Source organism: Triplophysa dalaica, chromosome 23 (genome assembly GCF_015846415.1).
Source record: "Triplophysa dalaica isolate WHDGS20190420 chromosome 23, ASM1584641v1, whole genome shotgun sequence".
Taxonomy (NCBI): domain Eukaryota; kingdom Metazoa; phylum Chordata; class Actinopteri; order Cypriniformes; family Nemacheilidae; genus Triplophysa; species Triplophysa dalaica.
Window position 1 is genome coordinate 4,704,759 of NC_079564.1, and position 12,201 is coordinate 4,716,959.

Below are 12,201 nucleotides of genomic sequence, written 5' to 3' on the forward strand. Positions count from 1 at the left end.
TGGGTTAATGATGTCGGACCAGATGTATGATTTGTTCACAAGTCACATGCTGTCTTGTTTGGCAAAGGTTAACATTCAAAACGGCGGTTACGGCTGTGTTATTGAGGACTTGTAGAGAAGTGTCTGATGAGAGGTGGGTGTTTAATTATTGTATGATTTAATAACTGGTTTCATTAATAACCAGTTTAAGTTTTTAAGTCATGCTGTGTGCTTTCACCTGACTGCCCTTGTCTTTTAAGCCAGACGTAGCGGTTAAATTATAGAACAGTGGGCGGAGGGTCCTGTCTGATATCTGTATGATGCAGATGACGTAAAAATGTTAATGAAATATAGATCATATTTATGTTTTTTTTTAGTTGACCATGGTTTTTGACCAGTATGTGCATTCCGTAATGAGTTTTGCCCTTCACTTCCATGAGATGCAAATGTTAATAACACTGACAGCACATCGACCTGCAATTATTTCAAACCCAAATAAAAATGATGTCATCATTTATTCATTCTTATGTTGTCAAACCGCATATGACTCTTTCTTCTGTAGGACACAAAAGAAGATATCTTAAGAAAATGTCTCAGTGGTTTGGTGCCCATACAATGGAAGTCAATGGGGGTAAATGTAGTTTGGTTATCAACATTCTTCAAAATATCTTCTTTTGTGCTCTTGCGACATGAGGGTGAGTAAATAATAAAAAATACATTTTTGGGAAAACTATATCTTTAAAATATTTATATATAATATTCGATATATACTGTATCACTTCTAAACCCACTTCACTAATGCTTATTCAATCTGTTCGAATGATTTAAATTTGAGGGCTTTTTCTGCAAATATTGAAATATGCCGTAAATCTAATTAATTATTCCACATATTATGAAATGAATTTAAATCATAAATCAGATGACTGCATGATATTTGCTGATGCTGTAAAATGGATTCATGCATTTAGTGCAACGCTTGTTTAAATTGGGTAAGCTAAGATTGCCGGAGCATTTCCTTGAAATCACATTGAGGTCGAGCATCGTATGCTGAGAGCTGATTGGTTCTGACAGAAATGGCCCAGTATTCCATCCCCTCAATCACTTAGTGCCTCATTACAAATGTCTTCTGCTTTCCATCTCGGTCACAATGGATCTTGCGAAGTTCTCGCATTACAGGTCCTCACAAACACTCAGATCTCTGCCAAACAGTTTTTATCATATTATGACAGCATTTCGCCTCGGATGGGAAGCTGTGTAATTCGCATTATTTAACCCCAGCAAAATGCATCTTGTTTCTGTGTTCCTATTTAGGTGTCCAAGATTCAGCTCGATGGAACACGCTTTGTCTTCTGTTTTCTTGGAATAGATGATAATTATGGTTAAAATTGTGATAAAAATGATAATGGTAGGTTTTGGGACACTGAAAAGCCTGAAGCTAATGCATAAACATGGGAAACCACGGAGATTACATTATGTGTGATTATGTTTAATGATATTAATGATGTTTAACAGTGGCAAACATGCGGCGCATATGATCCACAATAGACATTAGAGGCCGGAAGGAGTCCGTTTCAGAAATAGAAACTGGAACATGTATCTGTTGATGTGAGACTTCATATTTGTTTTAAATAATAGTGATACTTATTCTGTCTGCCCTATGCCTGTCAAACAAAATCATACGTTTAAAAAAATGTACAAGCATTGTTAAAGTGCAGCATTTTAATTATTGATGTTGAAGGCTTTGTTAGTTTTATGGAAATTGTTGGGTGATTGTTGTGATTGTTGTTTTTTTTTTGAAGGGAGTAATACAGATTAAAATACACGAGGGTGAGTGACAAATGATGACACATTTTTGATTTAGGGTTTCATATTGGACAGATTAGATTGGCTTTATTGAAGATGGGGAGAGTATGTTGTTCCTTATCATAATTTTTGTCAGATGTTGGCATGTCTTCCTCAAGCTGAGGACACAAAATGTCCGATGGCATTTTCGCAGAATAAGTTTTTTTCACGTTAAAGGACTTTCTTCCTCTTATTGTGAAAGCCAGTAAACCATGTGTGTATTTGTAAAAAATCATGTTTTTTCCCACTTGATCCCATCGATATTCCATAATTACACCAGAAAACTTTTTTCAAGTGCCTTTATGCCAAATATTGGCATCCTGTCTTTTGTTTTGTACTTTGGTATGTTTGTTCATTGTCAGAATGGGTGGGGACAGGGACAAGGAGTGTTTTATGACATGGTTTGTGGTGCCAGATGTTATTACTATTTCTGGGTTTTGTGGAATGATCAAAAAGAACAAAAAGGAAGATGAGAGTATTGTTTTCATTTAGATTAATGGAGGCTCACAATATTGCAGTTGGAATCAAATGAAAATGGAAATTTTAGGGAAAGGTCTGTATATACCGACTGAATAAAACCTCACTAATATATACGACCAAATGTAATGTACAGCCCTGCCTCTTACTGTAAGTTACCGCATTAAGGCAGTTGGCCAAAAAATTGTTGGAATGAAACGGGGAGCTCTTATAAGCATTTGAGGTAATTCACCATATGCTGTACAGCTTTAGACCAACTCGGCTGCATTATAAAACAGATCATGTTGACTTCTGGGTAGGAGTGTGTAATAAGATTCAAGTATGGAAGGAAGGAGTCGGGAACCGGAAGACATTTAAACAAACATTTAATAAAGTAATAATAGCCGGCGGCCCCTCACGGACGACCGCCGGCGCAATAACATTAACATAAACATAAACATAAATACAAATACAAACACAAGTTCGGGCCCGGTCCTCTCTCTTCGACGGTCCGGTCGCTCGTTCCTTTTATGCTCCCATCTCCTACGTGATTCGAGCCCGGTGTGCGCACAGCTGGCGCTAATTCACAATTACTCACCGGACTCGAACCACGGTCTCGCCCCGCCTACTCTACTACAGAGTGCTTTCAAAGCTGTTATAAAATGCAGAAGGCGCACCTGTAACTAGTCTATATTAATTCATGAAATTGCAATATTGCTTGGCACCCGTAAACATCCTTCAGTTATGACTAATGAGCTTTATTACTTGACGAAAGAATAGCTTTTACCACATAATAATATTAGTAACTATTTATTGAACGTTCTGTTTTCCTTCAATGGGCTTTAATGTACATTATGAAAACATGTTTGTATAAAGTTAATGTACAGGTATATAGAGTGTAGATGTTTGTAACACATACTGTTTGCAAATCTGTCTTTTTGTTTCCTATGTTTTGTGTCTCTCTACATGCAAAATGACGTATGACTTCAAATAAAATATTTGATCAAAGTGTTAAACATACTGGAGGCCAGAACTTGACCAGGATTTGATAGGATTAAAACAAGTTGGACCTTTGATACTATTGGTTAAAAGTATGTTTCTTCTACTAGTTACTATATTTGACAGTTATGTATGATTTGTGATTTTTTTATTATGAATTGTGCCCTTTTTTGCAATAAAATACACTACATTTTGCGCAAAATAAATTTAAGGGACGATATCTTTATTATTTTTTTGCTAAAGTTACTATTTATATGTATGTGTTTAGGTAAAATTATCATTTTTGTTCACTTCTGTGGATTACTAACAGTATTTCTCCCAAATCTGTAATAAAGATGATTATTTGCCGAAAAGGAAAACTGGAAAAATAGCTGAAAATAATTCTCGGAACTCGGTTACGGCAAAGAAAACAAGTTCATATTCACTTTTAAGCAATACAGCAGTAATATTTGGAAAAGTTCAAAAATATTTTTTATCTAATGACCTTCATTCACTGGAATGACCACAATACATCTAAAAATGCTGATTAAATGATAATTGGAAATAATCTCTTCATTTTTCATGATAAAAGGTCCACTGTGTCATTTTTTGGAGGATCTATTGACAGAAAGGCAATATAATATACATAACAATGTCTTCAGAGATGTATAAAGAGCTTACACAATAAAGCGTTATGTTTTATTACCTTAGAATGAACTATTTCTATCTACATACACCGCGGGTCCCCTTGCATATAATTCGCCATGTTCTGTCGGCCGTCGTAGTGTTTCGAACGGGAGGGGGAAGGAAGGAGTTAGCAGTTGGTTGCAATTCTCAACCTCGCCGCTAGATATCACTGACTGGACCTTTAAGTATTAAATAGTCAGATTGATTTCTTGTAGTTATAAAGGCCATTACTCTTCCCAGGCTCACAGGCTCTGGATTTTGTGTTTGAGAGAGTGACGCAGATGATTTTAAACCCCAGAGGAGCTGAACTGATCCGATGCTGATATATTCAGTTGCATGTATTATGAAATTCTGAAATCACGGTGTTCAATATAAGTGCAGTCACCCTTATCACATCACAAGAATAAAAGCAACGCAGCGAAAGGTACGAGTATGAAATCACTGATACACGGACGTTTCTGGAAAACATGAAAAACAAAACAACGCGCTGCATGGGCCCTCGTGGAAGCAGAATAATTTGATAGTGACGCAGGTTCCGAGATGCAATTTTACAGCGATTTGAGCACAAGTATCTGCTGAGCTGTAAGTGAGACTGGTTCTGCAGGCAGGATTCATGATATTTTTTTCCTCTCGTCCTCGTCTCCTTTTGGTTTAAGGGATGTGCGGATGTCGCTCATACGATGCCATGGCTTTACAGCACTTCGTTCTTGGAGCTGGAGACACGGCCTTCGACTGCACCACTTCCGCCCTGCAATGTGGAGCCCGACGGGTGTTCCGGAAGGGCTTCACCGACATACAGGCGGAGGTACAAAATAAGAGGGGTTGTTCTGTTCCAGATTAAAAATAAATGTCTAATCTTTTTATCGTTAAATATTCTTTATAACATACAATTTTATCAATTTTTGACATTAAACGTTATTCTTTGACATCAATCTGTAAAAGCGCTGTGATTGAAGCTTTGATAAAGGGTAGAGAGGATAAGAACAAGAACAAGTCAGAGAAGACCAAGAAAGCAGAGAAACTTGTAGAGATAGGATGTGAGAGAAGAGAGAGAGAGAGTAAACATCAGGCATCAGAGTGAAGCTTATTAATATTTGGTGTGAAGGAGAGCTTTATGAAGAGCTCTGTGCGGCTGTCCTCTCTCTCCAGACCACTGACACCTCTCTTAAGCCTTTCCACTCTCATTTATTGCAGACTTTCCTTTGCTTTCAGGGGGAGATTACTGTCAATTGTTCTACTAACACACAGGGCTCTCTAGTGAGCTATAGACCCGCTTCCTGCTTCTGGTAATGATGCCAGCCGGCTAAACGTGTCATGATCAGCCCCATTTAGACAAAGGTGTGAAAAATGTGCGTCAGATGCACTGAGGGATGTTATTTGTTTCGCCGGTATGATATTGAGACAGGGCTTGGACATAGCACAGTTTTATAAAGACATCTGTTTTTAAAGAAAAAAGTAAACGGGAAAGAAGTTTATATATACATCACAAAAATTATCTATAAAAATAAGGCACGATATACTGCATTAATATGAAGGAATTTTCATTAAATTTCATTTAAGCATTGACGGAAATGTCTGTAAAATAAAGGAAAATTTACTGGTAGTTTTCTGTTTTTATTACAGTATATATATGGGTACCCCCTGAATTGGGGGTACAATTTGAGTCTCCTAGAAAAACCTTTTATTATTTTTCAAAATAAATAAATTTTGAAACAGTTTTGAAGAATTACACAAATTATATGAAGCTATCACTAAAATAACGTTAATATGTGTATTTAGGAACATTTTGTCTTGAAAATATAAAATTAAAGAATCCCTCTATACCTATTTTTGACTCTATGCCTCCTGAATCATACATTCAGCTTCAATTATCATGAAATAATTACGTTCTAATTTTTTTATTTTTTGTGTGTTTACTCTACTAATTTATGTAAACAGTTGCATAAAACATCTATTTTCTGTATTAACAATAATATGATGAAAATACATAAATTTCAGTTTTAGACGTGCCATGTGGTATCTGGTTTGAGGTTAGAAAAAAATCTTACAAGTTTTAAGATCAGCAAATATTGAAAATGTTAAATTTAAGAAAAGTTTAACATAAAAAAGGTTTAACATAAAAAGAAAATCATATTTTTTTGTCTTCTTTTTCTATTTGAAATGTACCCGCAATTCTAGAATGACCCATATATATAAATATATATTATATATATATATAAATTTATGAGGTGATATTTGATTGACAAAGTTCCATGCGCACAAAAAGCATATAATGTCCGCTGGAAAAAAGCAGTTTTAATTCAAAAGTTCCTGAGCTATTTAGGAAGTCAAAAGGATAGTTCACACCCTCTTTTCATTTCCAACCTGTATGACTTTCTTTCTTCAGCAGAACACAAAAGAAGATAGTTTGAAGAATGTGGGTAACCAAAAACCGACTTCTTTTGCATTGACACAACACCTATGCAAGTCAATGGGGACCAACGATTTTCTGCTACGGACTTTCTTCAAAATATCTTTTGTATTCTGCAGAAGAAATAAAGTCATATTCGCTTGTCCAAGCATCTATTTATTTCAAAGCGGGGCTACAGCTTAAACAGCTGTTAATGGGCACAGTTTACTCACATTGCATATTAAAGCGGAGCATTTATTAACTCGCAGTATACACTACAGTCTGCAGGCTTACGGAATGAATATTTGAATAAATTATTACTTGGTTTTCCGATAGTTTTCAGCTCGTCATGATCATATATAAGCATTTTTTGTTGTTTGCCTATAACATTTTATTGAGCGTTTGGACCCGGAAACAGTATATGACCTTCCATATATGGTGGGAATTGACGCCAGGCTAAACAACGGGATAGGTTTGAAATGACAAGCGGGTGAGTAAATGATGACAGGATTCTCATTTTTGGTGGAACTATTTGTTTGCAAAATGTATTTTGAAGAACGATGGTAACCAGACAACATTGCCCCCCATGACAAAACCTGACACATTCCTTAAAATATCTTCTTTTGTGTTTCACTGAAGAAATTGTCATAGTGTATAGGTTTTAAAAGATACGAGAGTTAATAAATCCCGTTAAACTACAAATGGATTACTTTTTCCAGTCTTTGTGCATTGAACTTATAATGAAAAAAGTCCACACTTCTTTTAGATCTAATTCACACATTGTACTTCACGCCGCCCACCACATTAAGGCGAAGTACGGTAAAGTACAATAATTGTTCACATCTGTTTATACTCTCGGCTGAACATACGTGGCTAATACAGCCACCATCATCTTCACATCATTAAGACTGTTTATAAACTATATTAAGTTTAAGACTCTCGTAGGTGTATGTATTCAGAAAGAGCTCAGACAATTTATGGAAGCGTGCAATACAAGAAAAAAATGTAATTGTCACCACACGACTAACTTACATTAGCCCACACTGAAGGGTTTCTTTCAGGTGAAGTTATGATTCACCCGGCCTTTTCATCCTTGTTTTTCTGTAAAAAAAGGGTAAACTTTTGATGTGCATCCCCAAACCGAGGTGCAATTTATGTTTTTTAAATGAGGTTCATTATCTCACAGCCAGATAAAAGGTTCGACCTTTGCTAGTTGTTATGAGCTCTAACTTGGTACTTTTTGGTTTTGTTCTGACCAACAAAATTAATAGCGTGCAAACATAGACCTGAATGTTTGGCCGAAAGCACTGCACGCTCAATCATTTTCATTGACATTAACAGAAACTAGGCAGGGGATTTTGTAGTTCCCAGCATGCTTTGCGTGGGACTGGATGGGGAGAGTAAATGTTGAATTTGGTGTTATTTTATGTGTTGTTGAGCTAGACGAAAAAAGGGAAAATGTTAGTGTTTAATGTCCTGTTTGGTTGGGATTCTTTTATGTTGAAAAAAAAATGTTGTAGTTTTGGTTTGAATACTATTGTGTGAAAACTGTGTTCTATGAGGAGTTTAAAATATTTGTTGTTGTCTGTCATAAATTGTTTTGCTTAAGAAGTCACATTTTAATGACTTTTATGATGGAAATACCGGTTTGTCATTTAGTATTTCGAGTCCCATATAAGAAAATAACATTAAATAACAAAAATTATGTTATATCTACCCGTAATGGTATTATGGCTTGTCCACACCGGGACGACAATTGTGTACGTTAATCGTCGACGTTTAACGCTTCGTGACTAAATAAATAGCGCAATAAAAGCGTAATTTTGATTTTAAACACCTCGGCTCGTTTTTTTGTTGCGCAACATAAAAAACTTGCCGACCAATGAAATTGCTGCTTTTGTTCATGTTCCTGGAGCTGCATCTATGTCAGGGAGTAAATTTGCACGTTCACTCGGCTCATCGCCAGTGAAAACCGTTTGAGTGTGAACGACAAAAAAAACGAAAAAAAAACGCTGGGGATAAGCGCGTGAGGTTATTGTTCCGGTGTGGACAGGCCTTAAGTATACATAATATAGAATATGTTTGCGAACCATTTAAATTCAAATTTTCTTGTTAAAGTTACAGTTATACCTGCAACACAAATGTACCTTTGTACTGCTTTTGTTAGCTTACGTGACTCATATCCACTGGTCTAATGGACATCTGGTGATCACACTTTTGTGATGTTCATAGATGGAGCTGGCCAAGGAGGAAAAGTGTGAATTCCTTCCCTTCATGTCTCCACAGGAGGTGTTACTGAAAGAGGGTCGAGTCCACGGAATGGAGTTCAGCAAAGCGAGACTGTACACTGGGGGGAGGATGAGGAACAGATAATTCGTCTGAAGGCCGACTATATCATCAGTGCTTTTGTTTCTCTTCTGAATGACCTCAAAGGTGCGTTACTTATTACCCACAAACACTGATTCAAAAGCCCTTAAAATGAGATTTCTCTTACAGTGTATGTTAGTGAGCTGCCTACCTAGACAGTATTTGCACATTGGTGAACTGGAAACTCAAAGGCTTATTCCAGAGTTTTGCTGCCTTGGGAGATGTCTACTTTGGTCAAAATATAAGGTAGTATCATGTGTCATTCATGAGGAAGGCAATCCCAGAAGACATTGCGACGAGTGAATACATTCTCACCCAGTAAAATTTTGATTATAAATGTATTTTATTCATTAAAAAGTATCCATAGACCACTTCTAGAGTTTAAGGCTGGTCCAAAAGAACTTCCTGTTTCACAACACAAAATACAAGCAACAGATTTATAAACAATTAATATGTTCAACACATAACTTTAAGATTTAATTATATATGTAAGATAATATTAATGAATAAAAAACGAAATCGGAAGTGCTTCTGGACCAGTGTTTGAAACTTACGAAGTGGGCTATAGAGTTACAGTTTTGTTTTATTGACATTTTGAATAAGCTTTTATTTTTCATTTTAATTTAAGTTTTATTTCATGTTTCTTTTTTTGTGCAATATTGTTATATGATTTTGTCATTAAGTTTAGTTTATTGTTTATTTATGGTTTTTTTTCAGTTTTATTTTTATTTATTTTTAGTAAATAATTTTAGTGTCATCTTAAATAATCCCCGTGACCCGAGGTAGTTCGGATAAGCGGTAGAAAATGGATGGATGGATCTTAAATAATGGCAGTTTATTGATGAGGCTACATTTTTACATTTTCATTTGTTTTGTTTTTCAAATAGTATTTAGGCTTGTATTTTATTAGATTTCAGTATCAGTCTTTCTGAACTATAACCCTGACAAAAACTAATACCGTTACTGTTTTCCTCATGTGTGCGCGCTTTGTAATTTTACGCTTATTACGGTTTCTTTCAGGTCTGTTTTAGTTAGGTGTGTTTGTTTAGTGGACAGGTTCACTAGGTTTAAGAACAGAACCTGTAAATGTGTGATGATGAGCGTTGTTTGTTGTGGGTTTTGTTCATTATGCTCTGAGTAAACCCATCAGTGCTCTGAAAGGCTGAGGCCCATGTTGTCTGTGTTGTTTCAGGGATTTATTCATTTGATTTAGTTTGAATTAGCTTGGCTGTCTTGGAGTTTTCCTCAATAAGCAGTGAAGATGGGTAGATTAAACATAAAAAATAAAAGTATCAAGTCTTCTGTTAATCCACTCTTGTATTGCTGTACCTCCATATGAATGAAGATGATAAAAGACCAAGGGCCTATTTTTATGAACAGTTCAGGTGATTTCAAAAAAGCACAGAATGGAGAAATGTCTGCGGGTGATTTACTAACAAGGCGCACATAAAACAAAACTCAGGCACAATATCTCATCCCATAATGACCAACACAATCTACCAAGATTAGTGAAAATTTGTGCAGGGTTTAAGACAGGCTTTTTTGGGGCTTTAAAAAAAGCGCAAAACGAGTGCAAACCTTGGTAAAACGTGTTACATAATTCATTTAATTACTCTCTTCCCATAAAGTTTGCGCCTTTTAAGTGCTAATTTTCACTGTGTCTTTAGCTAATACTGACAGTAGTTTTTTTATATAGCTGTAAATCTGGGATCAAGCTGAAATATTTAAACAAATAATACAAGTAAAATAACACATTACTACAAACTTGATTTTATTAGAAACATTATATGACGTAGTTTAAAGAGTACATGACTATGGATTTTCAAGGTCCTACTTTGGTTTATGGAGTCTCTAACGACAAGTTTATGTACATAGAAGGTGTAAAGCCACTATTATATCGTAATATTAGGCAGTTTTTAGTACCTTTCTAGGTCAATGGTCTAGTCTGATGTGATTGGTCAATGGTCTAGTCTGATGTGATTGGTCTTCCGCGAATGAAGCTCACAAGCTACAGTGTTTGGGGAGAAGAGAGAAGTTTTCGTGGGCAGTCCTAGCTAAACGTAGGCGGGGACTATATATGGTGACGTAAACCTCGCGGCGGTATGCGAATCGGACTAGGGACGACTCGTTTGCGTGATTTATAGTCCCTTTTCCCAAGATAATAACTTTGTTATTCATTCACCTTTGGATTTACAACTTGGCAGACTGCTTACTTTCAAACACGGCAACGTTAAATACTCCATGAAAGTAATTTTCATGATCTCATGTTCTCTTTAATGAAGTTTGTACCTAATAAAAACTAATAAAATTATTGTCACCTTAATTGGCCATTTCAATTTGTTGCATCTAATTAATGAAAGAAAATGCTTTGTTCATGTTTTTATGAATTAGGATCATTATGTTAAAAGGAAGAGCATTGACAGTCTGCTGAACCGCAATATAAACTTTAGCATCAAGTAATCACTGTACTTCACCTTTGTTTTAACACCATGACTGTTAGAGTGTTTTGTCTTGTTTCCACACAACACGGCAAGTGCAGACTGTTACACTAGCATGTTTTTGTGATGCCGTTTGTCTTTGCAGGTGGCAGTTCGGTGATGAATGGCCTTGAATGTTTTTTTGAAAAAAAAAAGTTTGACTGGATTAGCATTGAGCTCAGCCCTGCAGGAGAGAGCCAGCTATTACCGCTCGGTTACACCTCAAAATTATTCCTGGATGGTCTCGATGACGTGATTACCAGGTGAAAAGAGAAATAGCGTCTGAGAGCTAGCAGGAGTTTCATCTTCATTTCAACTGTATAATTATACACACCTGAACTGTGACTGATAGCTGTGTAGGAAATACACCGTTTATTTAGTCAGTTTAAGAGACAGTTTACCCAAAAATGAAATTTATTTGATCATTTACTTATCCTTATTACACGGCTCCATGTAATGCTTGATTCTGATTGGCTAGTCGTGACATTTGCAGGTTTGTTATTCCCAGACAACAACCTCTCAAAACAACACACGGTAACCCGGATGCAGCAAATAATTAGTCATTTTTTTCTTACCATACCTAATAACATATATGACATTATATTTACAAACGATTAAACCAATTTGCTTGTTTGTGACATTTGAACGTCATTTCTTACCTTAAAACCGAAAGTTAACGCAGTTTCCTCTCGGAAGGTCTGCATTCGGTAAAAATGACCTAATCAAATATTTCAAATTCACATGTCATGTCCAGTTTTTTTTCATGTGGTAAGTAGCCGTGTAATAAGCGGGATAATGAACAAGAAGGCGGATGTTATTGCCAAATAAGCCCCTTCAGTATGATACAAGACCCTCAGCTTCACGTCGGGCCATAATCACACTGTCGGGGCTTATTTCTGCGATAACACCCCGCTGCCTGTACATTTTCTTTACTTAAGTCATTCCAAACCTGTATGACTTACTTTCTTCTGAAGAACACAAAAGAAGATATTTTCAAGAAGGTTGGTAAACAAACAACACTGGACT

The 12,201-nt window shown here is 36.1% G+C and overlaps 1 protein-coding gene across 1 annotated transcript in view; it reads left to right on the forward strand.

Annotated features, from left to right (window-relative positions):
- The window catches only part of dpyda.1 (dihydropyrimidine dehydrogenase a, tandem duplicate 1), a gene marked incomplete at its 5' end in the record, with an annotated part of 91,908 nt that overhangs the window by 13,009 nt on the left and 66,698 nt on the right, over positions 1-12,201 (forward strand). Inside the window, 3 exon segments of the mRNA XM_056737617.1 lie at positions 4,599-4,747; positions 8,564-8,657; positions 8,660-8,756. Of these exon segments, the coding sequence (XP_056593595.1) occupies positions 4,599-4,747; positions 8,564-8,657; positions 8,660-8,756 (340 nt within the window).